General features: G+C 33.3%; 2 protein-coding genes across 3 annotated transcripts in view; both read left to right on the forward strand.

The window, feature by feature from the left end:
- LOC126890385 (prolactin-releasing peptide receptor-like) overlaps positions 1 to 24,667 on the forward strand; it is a 1,660,146-nt gene that overhangs the window by 1,500,766 nt on the left and 134,713 nt on the right. For both annotated transcript variants that reach the window (XM_050659276.1, XM_050659277.1), the window contains one exon: positions 18,754 to 19,871. In XM_050659276.1, coding sequence (XP_050515233.1) covers positions 18,840 to 19,871 — 1,032 coding nt within the window. In that variant the 5' untranslated portion in view covers positions 18,754 to 18,839. The remainder of the gene's footprint in view (positions 1 to 18,753; positions 19,872 to 24,667) is intronic.
- LOC126890271 (uncharacterized) lies at positions 5,553 to 6,377 on the forward strand. Its single transcript, XM_050659128.1, has one exon. The coding sequence runs from the start codon at positions 5,553 to 5,555 to the stop codon at positions 6,375 to 6,377; it is 825 nt and encodes a 274-aa protein (XP_050515085.1).

The raw sequence follows: 24,667 nt of genomic DNA on the forward strand, positions 1-24,667 counted from the left end.
AACACTGGCTTCTACACAACAATAAAAGGATGGAGAGGCAAATCCAACTTCCTCAAATTTTCCTTCTTTTGTTAATAGCACTTTGTATATCAGCAATTCACTAAAACAAAATCGTTATGAAGAAAGGGTAAACTTAATTTAATAATTTTTTTTTTATAAAGATATAGATATTTATTTTGACAAATTTAGGAAATACAAAAAAAACAAATACACGGCCCCACATAAGAACTATTAATACTAATAGTAATCAATCATATTTAGTTCAAACATGGCATTATTTAACCTACACATCTTTGTTTATTTTTTCTTTTTGTTAACGAAATATTAATTATTTATCTGTATAATATTAAGTCACACAATAAACATTGTTTAGCTAAAACAAGAGGGAAAATACAACCAATGTAAAACATTGAAGCAGACATAATAATATGTAATTTTCTTAATTTTTATAATCTAAAAGAGACAGCATACCTAATCATTAACAAATTTTTTTACGTGAAAGTATTATTAGTTTACATCTAAGTCATTTAATACATGTTAACTAATTCACGGTTTTCGGCAATAACATTTCTTAACCATAAACATATATTTCTTTTAGACTAACCGATTTCTTTATCTCAAATAAATTAACAGAAAAAATCCTCAGCGTTGCACCCGCCATGTTTGATATAGCGTTGTATTGTATATTTTTATAGAAGACGATACATTCAAGAAACCTATTATAGTTGATACATAAGTATACACATTTTTAAAAAGGTACTTACATGTATGAAGTTCTACCATTTCTGGAAGGCCCCGCAGTTGGTTAATAACTCCTTTCTTAATATTGTTCTGAAGCTATATATTATATCATTCTGTCCCAGCTTTAAATTGTGGCATATTTCCCAGTTAGAATAATAAGCTCCTTTGTTTCAGAGTCGTCCATCATTATACCTAAAAAGCATATAAAGATACTATTATGTTTCTTTTTTAACCATTCGAATACGCAACAATATTATTATTACATCTTAAATTACTCAATTTACTTTTATTTAATACCTATATATGTACGTACCTTCAAAATATCCGTTAATTTTTAAAGTACACGAATAAATCCAACATCCATCTATATGAACATGAACATATCATGCCATCTTGACAAACACTGACGACTAAATCATAAATAGTTAATCTGCGCAATTCTTTTGTGGAAGAAAATCTCTTTGCAAGTAACATTTCGGCATTAATGACAAAGTTTTTATTTTATAACCACAGTTACTACAGAGGGTATTTCTGAAGAATTATTTCTTGTGGTTTAAAATATTTATTTGATTGCAAGAAAATTTCTTGTTCACAAATATAAATATGGATTAACTTAACATTATATTTCTTATACTGCAAAATATTTTTAGTTTTCAATTTAAGAAATAAAGACTTTAGTATAAGAAAATTAAATGTAACCATTAATGCATTTCTTAGTATTGAAGAAATTATCTGTAAGAAATTATTGAGTTGTGTTTAAAAAACTCGTTTCTTTATATGTGAACCGGTATGTTTAAGTTAATAGGATATGTTAACTTTTAAGAAATATTGCTCAAAGAAATCGGTGTTTTAGGAGAAAAGAAATCGTTCTCTCGGTGTACCCGTAAAATTAAATTATTTTTACAATTCCCCATATTATTATTATTATTGATTTGAATTATTTTTTGATATTCCATATTTTTCCTTGTGTTCAGAATTTTTGATACACTTTATTGGTTTTCCCAATGTGTTTAATTTTTCCATTAAAACCCATTAACCACCAAGCAAAGAAATACTGCAATAATATGTAATATATTTGATTAACTAGAGTAAAATAAATTTAAACAATCGTAAAAAAATTGTTTTACACTTTGATAATGGCAGGTGTCACAACAACAAAATGGTTCGTTTTCGAACCTTTGGCGGAACTGAGCTATAAAAATTGAAATACACAATTTTATTTTTTGTGAAAAGTCTTAAAACATTTAGAGTGTAAATGGGCCTGGACCACCTAAACGGAGCGCGCACTTTTGCACGATCCGGGAGCGCCACTATGTTCACGAACATCTTGCGCTCCGCGCTTCCTGCAACTGCTCCAATCAATGCGGTATGCGCTCCTCTACATATAAACCAACACCAATTGGAACGCCGAGGCAGAGCGTGCACTGTTACACGGTCCGGGAGCGCCAACCATCGGCTATGTTTACGAACCTCTTGCGCTCCGCGTTCCCTGCAACTGGTCCCATCGATACGGCATGCGCTTCTCAACATATAAACCGCCACCTATTGCCCACCGGGGCGGAGCGGGCACTGTTGCACGGTCCGGGAGCGCCAACCATCCACTATGTTCACAATCCTCTTGCGCTCCGCGCTCCCTGCAACTGCTCCCATCGAGACGGCGTCCGCTCCTCTACATATAAACAGCCACCTATTGGACGTTGAGGCGGAGCGCACACTGTTGCACAGTCCGAGAGCGCCAACCATCGGCTATGTTCACGAACCTCTTGAGCTCCGCGCTCCCTGCAACTGCTTCAATCGATAGGGTATTCGACCCCTTACATATAAACCGCCACAGATTGGAACGCCGAGGCAGAGTGCGCACAATTGCACAGTCCGGGAGCGGCAAACGTATCCACTATGTGGAGCAGTTGCAGGAGCTCAGAGCGCAAGCATAGTGGATACGTGCTTTTACACATTTTACACATAAAAATATCCCAACAAATTACTACCTGTGCGTCACCTTGAAATTCCTGATCAGACAGGATTATAAGTCGACTTCCGCCAACGCGTTGGCGGAAGTCGACTTATAATCCTAACGGTTTGTTATCGAACCATTATTTTCAAATACGAGATTTAATGACGAAAATGTCGGACATATACAAAATATTTTTGTGATGAAAACATGAGTTGGAAAATTAAACAAAATTAAATTTAGTTACACTTATATCTTCTGGTTGCTTAAAAAAACAAAGATTTAAAATAAATTAACGAATTGTCAAAAAAAATTCTACAAAAAAATGGGAGTGAATTGATAATTTCAATACATGCTAATAAAATATTTCGCTTTTATGGTTTAGTAATTTATTCAGCAATATTTTCAAAGTTCGTTTGGATAAGTGCCAAACGGTTGTTTTTTTAAAACATCCACAATTTTTTTTTATAGCGCCTGAGCTATCTACATCGAAACTACAAATAACGTCTCTAATTCCTTAAAATTATCAAATTTAGATAATTCAACCATGTTCCCCATCTAGTAATCACAGCTTCAGATGGTAAAGGCACATTAGGTAAACGATTTTTATACACCTATACTCGCAGAGGGGCTTTTTACCTTCATTTGACCAAGGGCGGTAAATTTGGACCCCAATGTATGTTTTTATTTAATAAATTCAGAAATATTTTCAATTTTAAACTCATTATTTTTTTATTTAACTTTAATATCATTCTAGATACCCTCATATATTGTAATAAAAAAAATTCCCTATATTTTACGAAAAAAAATTTTTTTCTGAATTTGGGGTCGAAGACGAACTCCCTTGGCCTTCCATGTTCCAATTTTATATTAAGTAAATACCGTCTATTATGTGGAATTTTTGGTAAGAAACATTCCAATATTGAAAAAAAGTTGTTTGTTAAACCTGTGGCGATATAAATTAGTGTATATTTCAAAATGTCTTTAAATCTATGTTCAGAATGATGATTCCTGTTTTGGTTCAGTTGTGATTGAAATATGTTTTACTAATATTTATTCATTTATTGATACAAACCTAATACATATTAAAATTACGAATACAATATTTTATTTCTTAAAACGACTTATTTCTTTTGTCAATTGTCATTTTTGACTTGGGGTCATCTTTTACGCCCGTTGGTCATCCGTGTAACAAAAAAAGGTTGGTCATCGGAAGGATAAAAATATGTTTTCTATATTTGATACAAGGATATTGACCATTGGAAATTCTGTCCATACAGTTTCTGCTACTCTATTTAAAGCGTGTGCTGAACAAGTAACGCGTATCAAATTTGGAAAAAATATTTTTAAATGTTGTCCAGCTTTGATCATATATAGTGCAGCATCACTTAACAATAACAAAATTTTTCTGTTGGTATCGGTTGAGGTAAAAAAAGTTACTCAGAGATTCATTTACAAATCTACAAATAGTTACATTGTTCGTTTATTAAACTCCCGTTTAAACTTCCCATAACCAAATTTGTAATATACCGTTCTCCGTCCATTAACATCAGTCATCTTGTCCACAGATATCCATATTGGATTATTCCCAATTGCAGTTTTAATCGCTTTAACAGTAAACTGCATGCTGGAATCAACATTTTTTTTCATATAGTCGTAGCAGAAGGAACTTCATCCATCATTATTGCAGTACTGGTCCATCATTATTGCAGTACATTTTTTAAAAATTTTTGGAATAATGGGTTATCCAATTTTGCAATTGGAATATTGCAACCAATCTTACAATTGCATTATTGCCCATTGGGGTCTATTGTCATATTATGCCAATACCAATAAGGGGTATTTCCGAGGAATATTTTTACCTACCTCGCTAAACTGCATTACTTGTATCTCATATTATGTTTGTCCATATTGTGATATATCTGAAAATATGCACTTTTAATAAATGCATATGCACTTACACAATTTATTCAAAATATGCAAATATGCACTTAATATGCATTTTGCATATTTCCCGAGTTCTACTCATAAGGCTTATAATTATATAGTCTTCGCACTTTCTTGCATTGGTTTTTCTTGGAAGATTTATAAAAGTTGATTCTAGCCATTTTGGGGGAATTATATAGTCATATACATATATTTTTAAATATATTTGTCAACCATTTATGCCGTCGTAGTCCATAAGTTTTAAGAAATCGGAATAAAAATGATCAGGGCCTACTGCTTTACCATCTTTGGTGCTTTTGATGGCATACTACGTTACTTCTTCAACTGTAAGTGGAGGTCCAGATTCGGAATTGGTGTTTGTTGTGATGCCAGTGTTACTTCGTATATATTCGAAAAGTTTTTTCCACGTATTTATTCCAAATATCCCTTTTTTGTTTTATTTAAAATACTATGGTTCCCTGATTTTCTGTCAGAAATCCAGTGCTCTTGTGTTTATATAAGCCTGCAGCTTCTTTGATCGGCCATCATCATAGCTAATCACAGGGCCAGGTTTCCCATAAGGCCGACTAGACCCGGGCCTAGAGCGCAAGATTTTGAGGGGCGCAAAATTTCAGATGTTTTCAATTCAATGGGACAGAAATTTGAGGGAGACTAATAAAAACGCGGGGGAAGGAAGGAATGCCGAGACGCGAGAAAACATAAACAATACGTCAATACCACGATGATTCCTGTACTTACACTGTTACACTTACGCTACCCATCGGTAGGAGTCGCCTTGCGTTGAATGGAATTGAAGCAATCGCGTTTGGTGGGGTATGAAGGTCAAATGTATAGGAGTAGTGATCGCCGCGTTACTTTTGATGTTTGACCGTCGATTCGATATTTGCTTCTCGGTTTTGTATAGTTTAGTGAAATGTGTACGAATAGTGATCCTTGTAAGCCTGGAAAACCTAGTGGCTATCAATTTAAACTAAAGAGGGCGGCTAAGGAAGAAAAAGAGACTGATTTATTACGAAAAATTCCCAAAATTTCATCCTTTTTTAGTATCGATAAAAGTAAGACCATAACGGAGGTATCAACCGATGATGATCGTGATGCTATCTTGTTGCCGTTGTCGTCTACTAGTTCTAGTGTTTCCATTTCAGATGGCAATCAAAGTGGAAAAGGTGAGACTGATGATGATCTTGATGCTATCTTGTTGCCGTTGCCGTCTACTAGTTCTGGTGTTTCCATTTCAGATGGCAATCAATGTGGAAAAGGTGAGACTGTTAAGAGTGTGGAAAATTCTGAGATTACCTCTTTTGATTGCACTGGTGGAGTCGTTTTTTCTTCTGATCCATCATTGTGGAAAGTAAATGATGAACTGCGTGATCATGTCGCTGTTCACGGTGTTTTACAAAACTGTGACGCGGACTTCAGTACATCAAAAAGACAGTACTCACATAAAGTGCGTTATGCCTCTGAAAGTATGTTCGTGAGAAAAATACTCAATGGCGAAACTCAAAATAGATCTTGGTTGGTTTATTTCAAAGTTAAAGGCTGCGTTTACTGCGCTCCCTGTATGTTGTTCGGGAAGTACGCAGATTCAGAAAGCGCTTTTGTAAACGGATTTAATGACTGGAAAAATGCTTCGCAGCGATTGAAGGACCACGAAAATTCCAGTGGGCATAAAACAAGTTTAGGAAACCTTAAAGTCCGAGGGAATACAAAAGCACGCGCTGATTCAAGTCTAATTTAACAGTTAGAAGAAGAAACCAACTATTGGAAGGCCGTGTTGAGAAGAGTTGTAGAGACGGTGAAATTTCTCGCCTCTCGCGGTTTGGCATTTAGGGGTTCAAAGGAGAAAGTAGGAGAAGAATCACAGGGTAATTATCTCGCTTCTCTTGAATACCTTGCAGAATTTGACCCGTTTCTCAAAGAACATATAAAACGCTTTAGCAATGTCGGATCAGGACACACTTCTTACCTGTCTTTAGACATCTGTGAGGAATTTATTTTACTTATGGCTGAAAGAGTGAAAAGTATTATACTAGAAGAAGCGAGAAACGCTAAATATTCAATACGTTCAGTGTAATTTTGGACAAGTTAAGCACTGAGCTACGTAAACGCGCTGATAAATATAGTGACATTCATTCCATTTTTGGGTTTTTTGAGGACATTGACTTACAGAGCTCCGATGTCATTACAGAAAAAGCTAATCACCTAGTGACCTTATACCCAAATGATCTCGAAACATCATTAACTGATGAATGTTTTTATCTGCAAGCTTATTTGGGCCAATGTGAGTCATCGCTTTGGGAGATAACAAGTGACCAAAAAGTGAAAAATAACCTTAAGTATTTCCGGACTCTATAAATTTCTTTATGAAAATGGTGCTCTAGAAATGTGTCCGAACATTGACAGCACTCCGTATGATTCTCTCCGCACCTGTCTCAAACTGTTCCGGAGAACGCTCATTTTCGACCTTGCGACGCGTCAAGAATCACCTTCGGTCAACAATGGGAACTGAAAGATTGACAGCGTTATCGCTTCTTACTATTGAGCAGCGGATCACCAAAAGAATTGCGTATGGAGACCTCATTGATGATTTTGCCCGTCAAAAAGCTAGGCGTAAAGCAATGTAACCTTGGTGATTGGTGAAATAATGGTGTTTTCTTCTTTTTTGTTTCCTTGTTATTATATTAATACTCAAATTATGCCGGAAATGGCCTTAATTTTGTAAGATTGAAAATAAAAGCTTTCGACGATTCCTCTTTAACTTGAGTCATACCTCCCTTTATTTTTTTTTAATGAGTGTTTCATCACTGGGCAGGGGCCAGCTACATGGAGAGGAGTGGATGAGGGAGGCAGGGCGGTAAAAACAGCTGGGCCTAGGGCGCTAGTAGGGGTAAACCCTGAAAAAGTCATTTTATGTACATCCGTATCATCCTCTCAGATTTCGCAGCCATGATATTCTATGTCTCCCTATGCTTCATTTTCCTTGAATCTTTCCTTGCATAATCAATTGGAGCAAGTTTTATCTTTCTTCCCGTGTAATATGTCCGAGAGATTCTAATTTTCTGGTTTTGATGTTATTTAATATTTACATTTCTTTATTCGTCTTTTTCAGAACCTCTTTAATTGTGACATATTATTCTCTCTTCGATATTTTGAGTATTATTCTGTACAGTGAACCAAAAGTTTTTAATTTTAGGCGATGTTTTTTAATGTTCTCCTAAATATTATTGAATCCTCTAGATTTTATATTTTTCATGTATCCTGTTGTATATTTATATCTGATTTTTATTGTTTTATTTTGTGTTCTGTCATGAATCTTAATGCTTGTAAATATGTAACTGAATACACTTAAATGCGCCTAATACATACATTATTAGTTAACAATACAGTAGATAATTGATTATATACACTTTTCCTCTTAAAATAGTTACGCAGGATAAATAGTATACATGGTATATACAAAATGTAACACAAGTTTTATTACTATTTAAAGTATAGTACTGATAAATTTTTGTTCTATTCTTTTTCCTCAGATGCAAATCCACTAATGGATGTTAGCGATCACATTTTCATTAACTCTCTGTTCCTTACAATATTTATCAGAAATTGTATGTCGTTAATCCCTGTCCATTGCCTTATGTTTTGGAGCCAAAACATTTTCTCTCTTGCCTTCAGTTATTTCACCCTCGAATATAAGTTTCACCCTCGAATATACTTAAAAAAATTTTCGTACCTCACCACGACATTAAAACAAACCAGTATAGGATCAGAACCAACATCGAATTAAAAGCACTCTACAATGACACTGATATTGTCCAAGAAATTAAATTAGAGCGACTAAGATGGGCAGACGTGCACAGACTTTATAACGAGAGACTTACAAGGCTGGTATGGAAGGAGATTCCTACAGGCAAAATATCACTCGGATGTCCCAGAATGCGATGGAGAGATAACATCCAAGCAGATTTCCGAAAAATGAAAATTCCATTCGACACTAGGTTGATTGAAGACTGAACAAACTGGAAGAAAGTTGTACAGTCAGCCAGGACCCACCCAGGTTTGTAGCGCTAGGTGATGATGATGATGACCCAGATACGTCGTTTTCCTTTTCTTGATGGTTTCGAAAAGTTGGCGTTCTTGGTTGATTCTCTTAAGGACATCTACATTTGTGACTTTCGCCGTCCATGGCATCTTTAGAATACGGCGATAAAGCCACCTTTCGAAGGCTTCAAATCTTTTTATATCTTTAGTTTTGAGTGTCCAGCACTCTACGCCATATAGAAGCAGCGACCATACTGTACAAAAAATATTTGTATATAAAAATTAAAATCGAATAACATTTAAGTACATAGTACATCCATCAATGGAATATAAGTGGGCATTCATGTCTAGAAAACAAATTGTGTTTTCTTAACACTATTCATTCAAAAAGACAGAAGTCGTAAATTTAGGGATTATTGGGCCGTCGTCGGCAGCACCGCAGAGGCGGTGGACGCACTGTTCTATAATTTTTTTTAAACTGAATCCTTTTGGGTTATTCTCTTCTTCTTCTTCTTCTTCTTCTTCTTCTTCTTCTTCTTCTTCTTCTTCTTCTTCTTTTTGTATAGACATGACTGTCTGTTTCAATGTGCCTCTAGTAAGTTGTCGTTCCATCGTTTTCGTGGTCTTCCCACTGATCGCCTTATTATTGGGAAACCGTCTCTCGCTGTCCTGACTATCCTATTTGTTGTCATTCGGCTTATGTGGTCATTCCATTCTATTCTTTTGTTTCTTACCCAGTTATTAATGTTATACACCTTGCATCTCCGTCGTATATCTGTACTTCTAGCTCTGTCCCATAGAGTCTTACCATCGATTTTTCGAAGGGTTTTCATCTCCGCTATTTCGAACAATCTTTTTGTCCTCTCTGTGTCGGGTCGTGTTTCTGCCGCGTATGTCATTATTGGTCTGATGACTGTTTTGTAAATTCTGTCTTTCATTTCCTTTCCGATATTTCTATTTGTCCATATTGTGTCATTCAGGCAACCTGCGGCTCTGTTTGCTCTATTCACTTGATCTTCCTCTTCTGTTTCGAGCCTTCCGTACCGTTATATCACGAATAACCGTTTTTGATTCAGTAAATTTGTACTTTACGAGCTCCCTAGTGGGAAAGTTTTGGGGTAGTTCTGATTTCTTTCATTATATATGGATTTTGGGCTGCTGAATCCGAATATGAGGTTTTCGAACAAAATTTCTTGCCGGAACATTGAAAATATCGCGAGAAAATCGAAAAATTTCAGCTTTTTTCCGCTTTTTTGCTCAAATCTCGAAAACTATTAACTTTTAGATAATTTTAAGTACTTTAGTTTCTGTTTACAGACCATTTACTAAAAGTTAATACTTTTCGAGGTTTGAGCAAAAAAACGGAAAAAAGCTGAAATTTTTCGCTTTTTTCGCGATTTTTTCAATGTTCCAGCAAGAAATTTTGTCCGCAAACCTCATATTCGGATTCAGCAGCCCAAAATCCATATATAATGAAAGAAACCAGAACTACCCCAAAACTTTCCTAGTCAAAACACAATTTTATTGAATCATTTGGCTTATTCGTGGTTGAAAATTTGCCATTTTCATTGAAAAATGTCGCCTTTTCGGACGGTTTTTTGCGGATGCCTTAAAAATTATGCATCTAACGAAAAAACTATATAAAACATTTTTGTAGCTTATGAAAAATCAAAGAGATTCGTTCCTTCATAATTCTTCTAGTGATAACATAAAACGAGATAATATCTCTTTAATAATAACATATTATGTTAGGTGAAAAGAAATTTTTTTGTGCATGCTCAAATGGGTGTGTTCAACTTAGTAACAGAGAAATGGTCGATTTTAAAGGTATAATACTATCAATATCTTTTGTAAGTATGTACTGCCTGAAAAGACCTTTAAAACGACCGCACTGTTAAATTTCGGTTACATTCAAACTAAGCGAGATATGGTGCAACAAAAAAGGCTTACTAATTTATTTTAAGATAAAATGCGAAGTATGTATATTTTAACCTCTCATCCACCAGATTTAAATACATCGTTTTGCTTCTACAATACCTTTTACTATAGTGTTATTTCTATGTTCATTCTATGTTCAACAAGTTGGACGGGTTTAAAGTGTATGGTTTTTGAAAAAAATGCGATCAAATTATAGAGAGCATTTTTAATTTTTTTTAAATCTTCCTTTTTCTTCATGTAACTCGAAAATGATAATGAGATACAGTAATGAAAGAAAAATAAAATTGTTGCCTATCTAAAAGAAAACCTACATTTTTGTAGGTATTTTTTAACATATCTCTTATCACTTTCGAATTACATGGAGAAAAAGACAGATTTTTAAGAAAATTTAAAAATACGCTCTATAATTTGATCTTATTTTTTTCAAAAACCATTCATTTTAAACCCGTCCAACTTTTTGAATATAGAAATAACACTATAGTAGAAGGTATCCGAGAAGAAAAACGATGCATTTAAATTCTGGTGGATGAGGGGTTAAATATACTTCTCATTTTTCCTTAAAATACATTAGTCAGTTTTTGCACCATAGATTTTTGCACCATATCTCGCTTAGTTTGAATGTAACCGACGTTTAACAGTTCTCGTTTTAAAGGTCTTTTCAAGCACTACAAAAGGTATTCGTAGCATTATACCCCTAAAATCGACCATTTATCTGTTATTTTAAGTTGAATACACCGATTTGAGCATGCACAAAAAAAATCTTTTTTCACCCACCATCTCTTTTTTTATTAAAACTAGAAGATTTATGAAAAAATGAATCTCTCTGATTTTTCATAAACTACAAAAATGTTTTATATAGTTTTTTTCGTTAGATGCACAATTTTTATGGTATTTCCAAAAAACAGTCTCCGAAAAGTGTTATTTTTCATTGAAAATGACAAATTTTTAACCACGAATAACTCAAAAAGTATTGAGTTTTAAAAAAAAATTATAAAACAGTTATTGTTTAGAATTAGGTTCTCTGGCAACTTCCTGTGTTAGTTTGATAAAAAAAATTATCACCCCCGAGAACGGGTGGGAACCACCCCTAAGTTAAAAGCGTCATAGGATATAGCGTAGACTTTGTTTCTTGAGCTATTCCCTACTTACAGTGAAAATATCAAGTAAATTGATGCAGTAGGATGGAATTCGAAGCCAAATACCCTCACTGACTGCACTAATAGATACCTATATCATTCATATATAATGCATTCACTTAAAGGTTCATTTGGATACCACAATAAAATCACCAATCACCAATAATTAACATATCTAAATATTTAAAGAAGAGTGGATTGAAAGATATTTTCCCTAATTTTGATATTGCTTTGCGCATTTATTTGTGCCTCCCAGTTGCCAACCGTGTCCGCTGAAAGGTCATTTTAGAAAATGTCAAGAATTTAAAATAGCCATGAAAATAATTTCCAATCAAGTATGATGCAGGAACGTCTTAACAATTTGTCGATTAACAATGGCGATAAATTATGACGACATTATAGATGATTTTTCCAAAGAAAAATCAAGAAAGAAATCTGATGTGATCGAACTGGAATGATAATTTTTGTATTCTTATTTAAATCACAAAATCTGCTTGCAATTTTTTTTTCGCAAAAATGGTACATGCTTGAAGGACGGCTACTAGAGAATTGCCTAGGGCGTCAATTGACCTAAACGCGGCCCTGAATGTAGAGCGTAACCACTGTTGAGGATAGCAACCAGTTTTATCCAGTTTTCAACTAACTTTGGTAGTTGGTCCTCGTTTTTTTATTATTTCAGCAGTATCTTTATAGACCAATAAGGATCTGTTTTTAGGTGGATGTGAGAGGTGGCATTCAGATTTTTGCGGATAAAGTTAGGTGAGAACTTCGTTAATAGTAATTGATTTACTCTTCCTCTTCGTTAATAGTAATTGAACTCTTTCTCAAATATGCCTGGAACATTAATAAAAAAAAATTAAATATTTAAAAATTTCAAAAAATTATGTTTTTTTTTTCTACGTTTTTTGCCTATAACTTAAAAACTGTTCATTTTAGAACAAAGTCCTGTAGGAATAAAACAAAGATAATTAAATTTTCTGTCAGATGCGATTGGTTAAAAGTGTCTTAATTTATCACCCTTGCTTTAAAATAGCAATAAATATAAAATAAGGGGGCAAAACAAGCCTGTCCATATTCAATGATTTTTTATCACTTAGGTTACACTTGGAACCTTCCTAATTCGCTTAGAAAATTTTTGTAATGTGCTAAAACCGTACACCAAATTTCATTAAAATGGACTTACTAGATTTTGCATAATAATTTTGCAATCTAAATTTTTTTAAAAAATTAAAATTTTTTAAAACCTTGCACAACAAAAACTAGAACATACAAAGATTTGTCAATTTTTTTACATATAAAGAAGTACTCTGTCTATCTAATGCACTTTACAGAATTGAAATCGGATTATTTAAGCAGCCTCAGCAATGTTTTAAAGTTATAAACAATTTTTTGGCTTATAAACAAATTAGTACTGTGGCCAGGAGGGGGTGCTACGCGTTTCTTTATTTAGATGGACTTACCCAAGTTTTTTTTATGTATTTTGACCCGTAGAACACGAATTTTTTGGGTAAAAGTTGATCCGGATGTCGATAAGATTGTTATAAACAAAGAACTTGAGGAATTACATAAAATCGATTTTTCGCAAAATAAAACATTTTTTTGTATTTCTTGGGTAATTATAAGCAAAAAATGTTCTTACAAGTTTTTTCGTAGGATGCATAGTTTTCGAGATAAACGCGGTGGAACTTTCAAAAAATCGAGAAATTGCAATTTTTGAACGCGAATAACGTTTGATTAAAAAATAAAATAGCAATTCTGCTGACAGCATTTGAAAGTTTAAGTCAAATTATAACGGTTTTAATTATTTGCCTTGCTAAAAATTATAGTAGATTATACCACGAGTCAATAATGATGGCTATTATTCCCGAGGAATATTTACGAACCGAGCCGCGTTAGCGGCGAGGGAGTAACATTCCGAGGGAATGAGAGCCATTATTGCGAGTAGTATACTCTACTTTATCTACGACAAATTAATTAATTTAAGATTTTTAATGAACAACTTTATTTGTTAAAAACATTAAAATTAGTAATAGTACAATTAATAAACTGAATTGGTTGAGAATCATCATTAACTTTAGTAGAGTTGTTAATACAAATATTTACATAAGGTATTAAGGTAGATGCTGTTGCTGTAGCTAGTTCTACAATTTCTGGTGGTGTACAATTAAAAGATTCTTCATTTTCGTCCATCTCAACACAAACTGTCAAATATACTATTCGTTTGACAGTGACACTTTTTGAGGTTGATTATTTTGTTTCCGTGGTGAATTTTGTGATTTTTGTGCCAGAGGGGTTAATAGCTATTAATCCCGCATTATTAATCCCTAAGGGATTATTATATGGCATTATATTGCAAACACCACAAGTATAATACATATATTATGTATCAGTCGTAGATAAATTTTTTTATTTTAAACAAAGCTATTTGTTTATAAGCCAAAAAATTGTTTATAAATTTAAAACATTGCTGGGGCCCCTTAAAGAATCCGATTTTAATTCTGTAAAGTTTATTAGATAGGTAGAGCACCTCTTTATATCTAAAAAAATTAGCCAACTTCTAAATGGTCTACTTTTTATTCAGAAAGATTTTAAATAATTTGAACTTTTTTAAAAACATTTTGATTGCAAATTTATTATGCAAAATTTATTAGGTCGCTTTTAATGAAATTTGGTACACGATTTAAGTATGTTACAAGGAATTTCCTAAGCTAATTACTAAGGTTCTAAATGCCACCAAAGTGGTTAAAAATATTGAATAACCACAGACTTATTTTGCCCCCTTATTTTGTATTTATTGCTATATTGCAGAAAAGGTAATACCTTAAGACATTTTTTACCAGTCGTATATCATACAAAATTCAATTATCTTTATTTTATTTCTCTACGACTTTGTTCCAAAACGAATCGTTTTAAAGTTATAAGCAAAGAAAACAGAAAAAAATCGATGTTTTTCGAAATTTTTAAATATTTTAATTTTTTTATTAATATTCCGGGCATATTTGAGAAGGATCTAAGTCAATTATTATTACTGAAGGTGTCACCTAACTTTATCTGCAAAAATCCGAATGCCACCTCTCACATCCAGAAATAGACGTTTTTTTGCAGATCCTTACTGGTCTATTAAGCTTTTCATATAAATTACGGTCGTCGTGCTGTCGTTGCAAATCGGCAAACTTTTTTTGCATCTTTTTGGGGTCACAAAATTGATATTCTCAGCAATTTTCAGCTTGTTCTTATGATTTTTAGAGGTTCAATCTCTCACGATTAGACTAATAATAATAATACTTTGGCAAATGTATTACATTTTTGAAAAATTTTGGAATGTGTTTAATTTGTAGCAGTGTTGCCCGAATGCAAGACCAAGACGAGACTTAGACAGCCTTGGTCTTGGTCTTGCGCCAATACACCTAGTCTTGGTCTTGGTCTTGGTATTGCGCTCTCGGTCTTGGTCTTGGTCTTGGTCTTGCAGCAAAAGTCTTGCAAGTCTCGCAGTTACACATTAGCCTATTGCTATTCTTTAAGCGTTACTTTAGATCTCAGAACAACGTAGGTACAGTGCACAGATTCTAAAGGTGCCGGTGGGGGACGCCGTATATTCGCAGTATTATAGTCGGTCTATGAGAGAGAAAGTATTCAAAATCATGAACTAACAAATTTTCTATTATTTCTTATTTTATTATTTCGAATACGTTCTCTCTTTACACCGACTATAATACTGCGCATAGACGCCATCCCCCACCGGCACTTTTAGAATATATAAACTGCGTAGAGTAGGTACATTTTAACCTTTAACTACACGCGCTGGCGTATTTTGTACGCCAGATATAAGAATTCTACTGAAAATATATTTCAAATTTTAATTTTTGACCTTGTTTATCTCTCTAACCTATCACTGGAATGTGCTTTACAATTTGGTTTTAGTTTCGTTATAATCGGCTTTCTGGGAAGATCGTAATTTACAGTTTATTATTTGTTGTTTCCGGTGGTGGACAATATACGCCACGATTATATTAATATAAGTAGTAATATAAGTACATATTTCAATTATTTTTTAGTCATTAACTAAACAAATCCACTGTTCTTAAGTGTATTTTCTTGTGGCGTATAAAGTACGCCACGCGTGTAGTTATGTTATAACTTGATGCGCGGGTAGTTAAAGGTTAATCTTGAATTATCATAGCCATAGTAATGACCAACAAAATTAATAAATGTCTAAACTGACATTGGGTAAGGTATGAACTCACGATCTAAGCGATCCGTGTCTATACTCTATAGTCTAAGAGCTAGTGAACCCTCCGACTAACGGTCGTCCTGTAAGGCTAGAAATTTTTCTAGTGATAATTCATAGCACACCAAGGCTAAAAACCATGACCTGCCAGGCATCAGCGGTGCACGTGTATCTACCAGGTGAATCGAAAAGTGCAAATTTAGGGGGTAAAATAAACTTTCTCCTGTAAGGTTTAAATTTAAGTATGTGTTTGAGTAAGTCATTTAGAAGAAATGTATACAATGACAGGCGATTTTGAAGAGCATAAGACCTTGCCAGGCGAGGGGAAAGATTAGGGGTTTTTCCTAAAATTATTCCTTTTGCATCGAACAAAGTTTTTTTAGGTTTTTTGAATCATTCCAGAGAGAAAAGGTCTTTAATGATTTTTGTCTTAAGTTAATAGTTTTTGTTATATAAGCGATTGAAAATTTTGAAAATTGCGAAATCGGCCATTTTTAACCCTAAATCGGACAGTTATCTAAAAATTTTGAAAGTTGCCAAGGTAGGTAGATATTCTTTAAACATTGATTGATGAAATCCCAAAGAGTTTTTTGCAATACAATATCGGAAACCCCTTTTTTTTAATTGCTAATCAAGCGGGCGCGACACTGTAGTATAAGTGAGGACGTTTGAGTTGACATAAATTCGTTATCTCGAGAATGGGCAAATTTCAAGAGAAATCCTCAGACAGGTCTGAATATCTACGTACCTTGGCAACATTGAAATTTTTAGATAAATGTCCGATTTAGGGTTAAAATGGCCGATTTCGCAATTTTCAAAATTTTAAATCGCTTATATAACAAGAACTATTAACTTAAGAGGAAAATCACTAAAGACCTTTTCTGTTTGGAATGATTCAAAAAACATAAAAAAATTTGTTCGATGCAAAAAGAATAATTTTAGGAAAAACCCCTAATCTTTCACCTCGCCTGGCAAGGTCTTATGCTCTTCAGAATCGCCTGTCATTGTACACATTTCTTCTAAATGACTTACTCAAACACATACTTAAATTTAAACCTTACAGGAGAAATTTTATTTTACCCCCTAAATTTGCACTATTCGATGCACCTGGTAGATACACGTGCACCGCTGATGCCTGCCAAGTCATGGTTTTTAGCCTTGGTGTGCTATGAATTATCACTAGAAATATTTCTAGCCTTACAGGACGACCTTTAGTCGGAGGGTTCACTAGCTCTTAGACTATCTAACTAACAACTATATACCATGGCCCACGGGAGACAGTCTGTTTCTTAATATACGTTTGCATTTAATAAGCTTACATGTGCTAAAACATGGTTAAATACAAAAAAACAAATTATTGACAATGACATAAAGTTGACTGTATTTCAAAGAACATTATCTGTCTAGAAAAGGATTGATCGACCCTCACTTTATATGAAATGGAATAAAAGAGTTATACAATTTGCCATTTATTTAAATAAAAAGTAAAATACAATACAAATTAAATTACAGAACAGTACGCAATTGCTTTGACTTTACTTTATCTTTATATTAATTTTTTTGACCAAGAATTAATACAAAGATTCTTTTATATTCGTTACTATCCAATACCCTAAGTAGGATATTGTGGTGTGTGTCGAATGATGAGTTTAAATTTCTTTATCAAAGACATACACATCGAAAAGGTAACATTATAATCTGTTTCGTGATTAACAACGCGACATATGTGTCGGTGTCAGAAACAATGTCAAAGAAACTTAATGTTCATTATGTTCAATATAATAGAAATAGACTGTTATTTGATAGTTAGCCGCGCTTTTCAGCAAATTTTGGTTTGTTTAACCGATATCGCACACTCAGCACAAACGATGTTTAGTTTTACAAATTTGGGCCAACAAGATTTATTATATTATGTATTATATTTTTTATCAGCTACGCTAAGATGACATATATTTCTAAACGATTAGACGGCGGCTATTGTGGCGCCTATTATCAAAATCTGGACAATTAATTTCAGAGCGAAAAAATCGTCTGCTGGGAAAGTATGTTAAAATGTTTTATTTTTACATTGTAGTTTTATGACCTCTGAGTACGTATCAAATGTGCCAAGTTTTCTTTTAATGGAAATTTTGATTGGCTATGTATGCTTATGGTATTGTTCGTAATACGCGTAAGTCCAATTTTCCAAATTTTTCTTACATATTTTTTTGCGTCTCATAGAGCCTCTATGCATCTAAGCATATACCCGTACTACTATACTCCCTAAAACGACATTAGGTCCTAACTGCAAGACGCAAGAGTCTCGCAGGGTCTTCTTGCTCAAATCTTGTACGGTCATCTTGGTCTTGGTCTTGCTAAAATTAGGCGGTCTTGGTCTTGGTCTTGCGAAAATGCAAGAACAAGACCAAGACCGATTTTGTGCAACACTAATTTGTAGAACAAATCTAACATTCGTTTTTGATAGAGATTTCAATTCCCTACAAATAGTTTCTTATAACTTTTGATGTAATATAATTAGGGAAGCAGGAATTCAATAATTTTGAATTTTCCATTGAGTTTCCTATGGCCCGTTTCACGGTTCACCCGGTATAGATTTTATTACTGAAAATGAAAATTTTAATTAGTTATAAAAAATTATAATTTTTTTATACCGTTAATACTAAAATATCAGTGAGTTAAATTTATACTATTATTTGTAAATACCCTGTATTTTATTCAAAATTTTCACAGTTAATTATTATAAATTAACACTAAGTAGTTTGTTTTGTCCACAGGTGCTAATATTCTCCGCCGAGTCGACGGAGGAAAACATCTTCAGAAACATTCAAGTATGAAATGAAACAATAACAGTCCAACTAAAATGGCCGGGGCCGTCTCGAACAATACTACTAGTGAAGACATAATCAATGACAATACGGTCCAAGTGGCGTTTTTTATGATCTACACGACCATATTCGTGATGGGTATCTTCGGAAATGTGCTAGTGTGCTACGTCGTGTTTCGAAACAAAGCTATGCAGACTGTAACAAATCTATTTATTACGAATCTAGCTCTATCAGACATATTACTGTGTGTTCTAGCTGTCCCGTTCACCCCTTTATACACGTTCCTAGGGGAATGGGTATTCGGTAGACTTATCTGTCATTTGGTGTCTTATGCTCAAGGAATTAGTGTTTATATATCAACCCTGACGTTAACGTCAATTGCTATTGATAGATACTTTGTAATAATATATCCATTCCATCCTAGGATGAAACTATCAACCTGTATTATAATTATAGTTATCATCTGGATATTTTCTATGTTAGTGACTCTTCCCTATGGAGTATATGTTAAACTCACTCCGGCTGAAAAGAATGCTGAAAAGTACTTTTGTGATGAAAATTGGCCTAGTGAAGATTGGAGAAGGACGTTCGGTGGCATAACTACAGCTATGCAGTTCCTTATTCCATTTTTAATAATGGCGTTTTGTTATATCTGTGTCTCTATCAAACTAAACGATAGAGCCAGATCCAAACCAGGCTCTAAGAACTCGCGAAAAGAAGAAGCTGATCGGGAAAGAAAGAGAAGAACTAATAGGATGCTCATAGCGATGGTTGCTGTTTTTTTAGTTTCTTGGCTACCTCTCAATGCTTTCAATATAATTAACGATTTCTGCCAGCAGATGGAAAAGTGGAATTTTTACTATCTTACATTTTTTATGACCCATGCAATAGCTATGTCCTCGACATGTTATAATCCATTTCTTTACGCTTGGTTGAATGAGAACTTTAGAAAAGAATTTAAGCAAGTTCTTCCTTGTTTTGATGGTGCTTCGAGACGGGTGCCAGCATGTCGTTTTGAGAACTGGAGGTCCGAGAGAACTTGCAACGGAAACAACGAGACTCAACAGGTAAGCAATGGTTTATTTTTATTAGTGTTAATCAGAAAATATAATTATGTATTTTGTTGTTATTATTCTATTTATAGTCCAAGTAATGAAGCATAAAATAGGACAAAACCTCGCAATTTTTACGGAATGAATCGAGATGCTTGAAAATTTGAGAATAAGTAGTGGATAGTCCAAGGATCAAAATCTATATGAGGTCGAAAGGTGCTTTTACCATGGGAGTGGTTACCACCCCATCTCGAGGGTGGAAATTTTTTATTTTATTTTTACCACAAAAGTTGATTAAAACGTTCATTCTAAGCAAAAAACGATTTATACATTATTTTGATAAAATTAATAGTTTTCGATTTATTCGCTATCGAAAGTGTTAGTTTTATATCGAAAAAATTAATGTTTTTATTCAGTTTTCTGCTAATAACTCAAAAAGTTTTCGTTTTATCAAAACAACTGTACTTAACAAAAATTTACCTTTTAAAAAAATAAATAAAACTGCATTTTTAAATTTTTTTTAAAACTAATAGTAATCGAGCTATAATTTATTATATGCTAGCTCTTCTTCGTCAAATGCTAAATATTGTAGTTTCAAGGTAAAAAGACGGGCAAACTATGCATTTTTCAAGGATAACTTGTTTAAACTAATTTAAATTATTTAAAAATATCTATCTTTAGAAATAAAAAAAGTCTTTAGCTAAAAAATTAAGGGACTGAAAATAAAAAGAATGTCAGTTCCTATTTTTTTTGCGAAAAAGTGATTGGAAACAGCCCTCTAATTACCACCCTAATTAAAATAATAAGCCATTGACCTTATTCGGAAAAGAGAGAGGATGGAAAGAGAGGACCAGGGAGAAGAAGAATATCTTGGCTTCAAAACCTGAGAAAGTGGTTTAATACATCGACAACCGGACTATTCAGAATAGCAGCAAGCAAAGTTAGGATAGCCATGCTGGTCGTTAACATCCGGAACGGATAGGCACCTTAAGAAGAAGAAGAAGAAGACCTTATTCGGTCTTCTTTAATTATGTATTGTTAATAGGTTCTTGAAGTCTTGATCGGCTTAGAGTGATTAGTTTTAAAAAACTGGAGTTAAAAGCGAATAACGAATTTTTGTAGTTTGGTAAATTTTTCTTCACAATCACTTTTCTTCACAATAGAAAGATTAGCATCAAAGATACGAAAAAATGTTTAAACATAAAAGTATAGCTTATTTAATTCCCAAGAACTTGGTTTCCAAATTTTTCTCTACGGCAAAAATTGAGTGATATATTGATAATTAAAATTTGTAATAATATGCAAAAACCACCTTTACCAGCCATTTCAAAGTCACCCATTTTTGCTACTGAGGATTTTAAATGGATTTAGTGTTAATAACCTTATAGATTTTGTAAAATCCTACAAAATTCTTAACTAAACTTTCAAGATAAAAAATAAAAAATTACGGTTAAAAAATCAATATATTTTTTTTGAAAAAAAAAGGAGAAATCCAATTGAAAGCATAATGTAAGTTAGCGGTTGTCTTTAGTCATTGGCCTTATTCATTCTTCTTTATTTATATATTATTAATAGATTCTAGAAGTTTCACTTGCTTAGAAAGGTTAGTTTTTAAAAAACTGGATTTAAAAGCGAATAGCGAAATTTAGTAGTTTGGTAAAAAAATGCAATTTTCTTCAGAATAGACAGATTAGCATCAGAGACACGAAAAAATGTTTAAATATGAAATTGTAGGTTATTTAATGCCCAAGAACCTGGTTTGAAAAAAATTTTCTACGGCAATAATGGTATGAATCGTAAATAAGTATATCGAAAAACATTGATTTTTTCGATACATTATGTAAAACCAAAACTTTCGATAGCGAATAAATCGAAACCTATTAATTCTATCAAAAAAAAAATGTATAAAACATTTTTTGCTTAGAATAAACGTTTTTATCAATTTTTACGGTCAAAATATAATAAAAAAATTTCACCCCTGAAATAGGGTGGCAACCACCCCATGGTAAAAGCGCCTTTCAGCATCATATAGATTTTGATCCTTGGACTATCATCTACTTATTCTCAAATTTTCAAGCAAATCTATGTATTCTGTAAAATTTGCGAGGTGAAAAGCTTCCGTTCCTGGACTATTAATCGCATTTTTTGCTCTATTTTTAAATAAAATTTTAATTTGTGAATAATTTATTTCATCACTATCATGGTGCTACAGCTCTTAAAGTACCTCGACCTTCTCAAGCTTTTACGCTATTCTGCCCTATCTCCTACTTGAATTTTCCTGTTGTCAACAGCGACCTTCTAAGAATCCTGTGTCACCCTATCTATCCACCTACGCTTTGATGTATTCCGTCTTCTAATTCCCACCAGTTGTGCTGTTAGAATTTTTTTATCATGTTCGATTCCCTGGCAACTGCTAACGATTTTGCTTGCATATAGTGGTAATATCTTCTCCAACTAAAATTGAGCTTCGCAGGTGATAACGCCAGACAAACGGACAATAGGTGGAATACCACAATACAACAGTGGAGACTAGGGACAGGAAAGAAAGCACGAGGACGACCCCAGATGAGATGGGGAGATGACATTAAAAAGATCGGAGGTACGCACTGGAAACAGAAAGCACTAAAAAGAAGCGAATGGAGGAAACTGGGGGAAGCCTATGTTCAAAATTGGACGGATTAAAGGGCAAAAGAAGAAGAAAAGTCATATTCAACAAACTTATGTTTGTAGATATTCTCCAGGTCAAAGTTATATCTACACTTCCATATTCCATTCTTACAGACTGTTCGCAACTCCTTTCATTGATCTCTATCCTGAGCAACATCCTTCCAATTTGTTCCATTTTTTTAATCTAATCCATCATCTACCCATCTCTTGTATGGTCTTCCTCTTGGTCATCTGCCTTTGTAGGATCACCAACGTTGGTTTCCTTATCTAGCAGTGTGTGGCTTGCGAAGATATATTTGAGCTTGGCAATTTTTGTTTCTATATAGGTACCTAACATTGCTCTTTCTATTACTCTTTCTGTTTGCTCCTGAAATATTTGTTCTACCGGTTCTGATGGTAAAGGTATAACTGTTCTGCCGGTTGGTAATTATCCATTTTATAGATCAGCCGGTTATTAGTAATTCTCTTAAACAATTTGTAGACTTGACTGAGCAAAAAATTAATTTCACAATGTTTTAGGTCACATAAATGTCCCTTATTTTCTCTAGGAATACTACTAAACTCTTAGTCCAATCTTTACGGATTTGGCTGTTAGGAAATATGCTAGTAAAAATAGTGCTGTCTTGCTTATTTTCAACAGATTGACAATTATACCATCATCTCCTGGGGCTTTATTAATGTTTTATAATAGGTACTGGGAAAGATTCACAAAAGGATTCGAGATGGATTTCTACGGACAATAGAAACAAGTATGGCTCTTCATAAGACAACAAAGAAGCAAAATGAAAGAACTAGTTGAAATAGAACACATAAAAGAGAGAATGGTTGGTAATAATATTTGAACCCAGAAAAAAAGAAAAGATAACACAAGAGAGTCTTTATCCTTCGGCGAGTAACACAAGAGAGAGAATTGCACTTCTATTGCTTTTGCTAGTTGACAGTGAAGAGTTATTCTGTAAGGTGGAGTCAGTAGTAAGATATTAGTAAGGGTTGAATTAAGGAATGGTTTAAAATTGGGAGTGAAAATTATAAAAATATTTCAGCGAAAAATATAATCATTATTTTTTGCATGTGAAAAATTAGACACACACACACACACACGTTAAAAGTCTAGAGCCAAGATTATATGCAAAATGCATGTGCATAATAATACATGCAGCATATTTATGAGTTTCTTCATAAATGCATATGCTATTAATATTTACTTGATTAAGAGCATATTGTAGCATATTTTAATGTATTTGAAAATATCACATAAATAAAATGATTTTCTATATATATTTACATAATAGGTTATTGGAATTATCCAGCTAGAGAGTCAAAAATTATCTTCAATAGCATTTACATTATTGATTATGTCAAAGAAAGAATAATAAATGTTTCAAGGACAATTGAAAAGAAAATTAAAGGGAACGAATCAAAATGCAAAATTTTGACGCATGCCAAAATTTTCAATGTGTTTTAAATGTATTATTTTTTTTTTCGAATCCTAAGAAAACTAATAAGTCTTTTTAAAAAATTTAAACGCAAAATGAAAGATTACATTATTACCAAGGGCCCAAAGTCCCTGAAAACTTCTATAATCTTTATTTTAATAAGTTACAGGCGTGAAAATAAAAGAGAAAATTTACTTGATTTTTAATTGCAATATTTCATTCAAAAGAAGCTTTTTGTCTATTCTAATGGATATTTGGCTCTCAGCAATAAAGTAGTCTTTCATTCTGCGTTTAAATTTTTCAAAAATATTTATTAGTGATCTCAGAATTCGAAAAAAAAAATGAACACAATTAACACACATTGAAATTTTTAACACACAAGATAAAAGTAAAGTTTTAAACAGAAATGAAGATTTTTCTTTATTGCGATCAATAATAGTATGGCGTAACTAGACCCAAACCCAGACATCCAAAGTGAAAGTTATCCTCCAACACCAAATTGTTTTATACGGTCCACATGGTGTTCAGAAAAAAGTCACACCATTTTGAGCGTCGAGTTTCGAGGGGAGACGGGGGAGAAATCGATAATTCATAGTTTTTTACGTTTTTCGTCTATATTTATAAAACTATGCGGTTTAGCATAAACAACCTTCTATACAAAAATGTTCTACATTGAATTTGAAATAAAAAAGGCACTATGCACAATCC

Source organism: Diabrotica virgifera, chromosome 8 (genome assembly GCF_917563875.1).
Source record: "Diabrotica virgifera virgifera chromosome 8, PGI_DIABVI_V3a".
In the NCBI taxonomy this organism is placed as follows: domain Eukaryota; kingdom Metazoa; phylum Arthropoda; class Insecta; order Coleoptera; family Chrysomelidae; genus Diabrotica; species Diabrotica virgifera.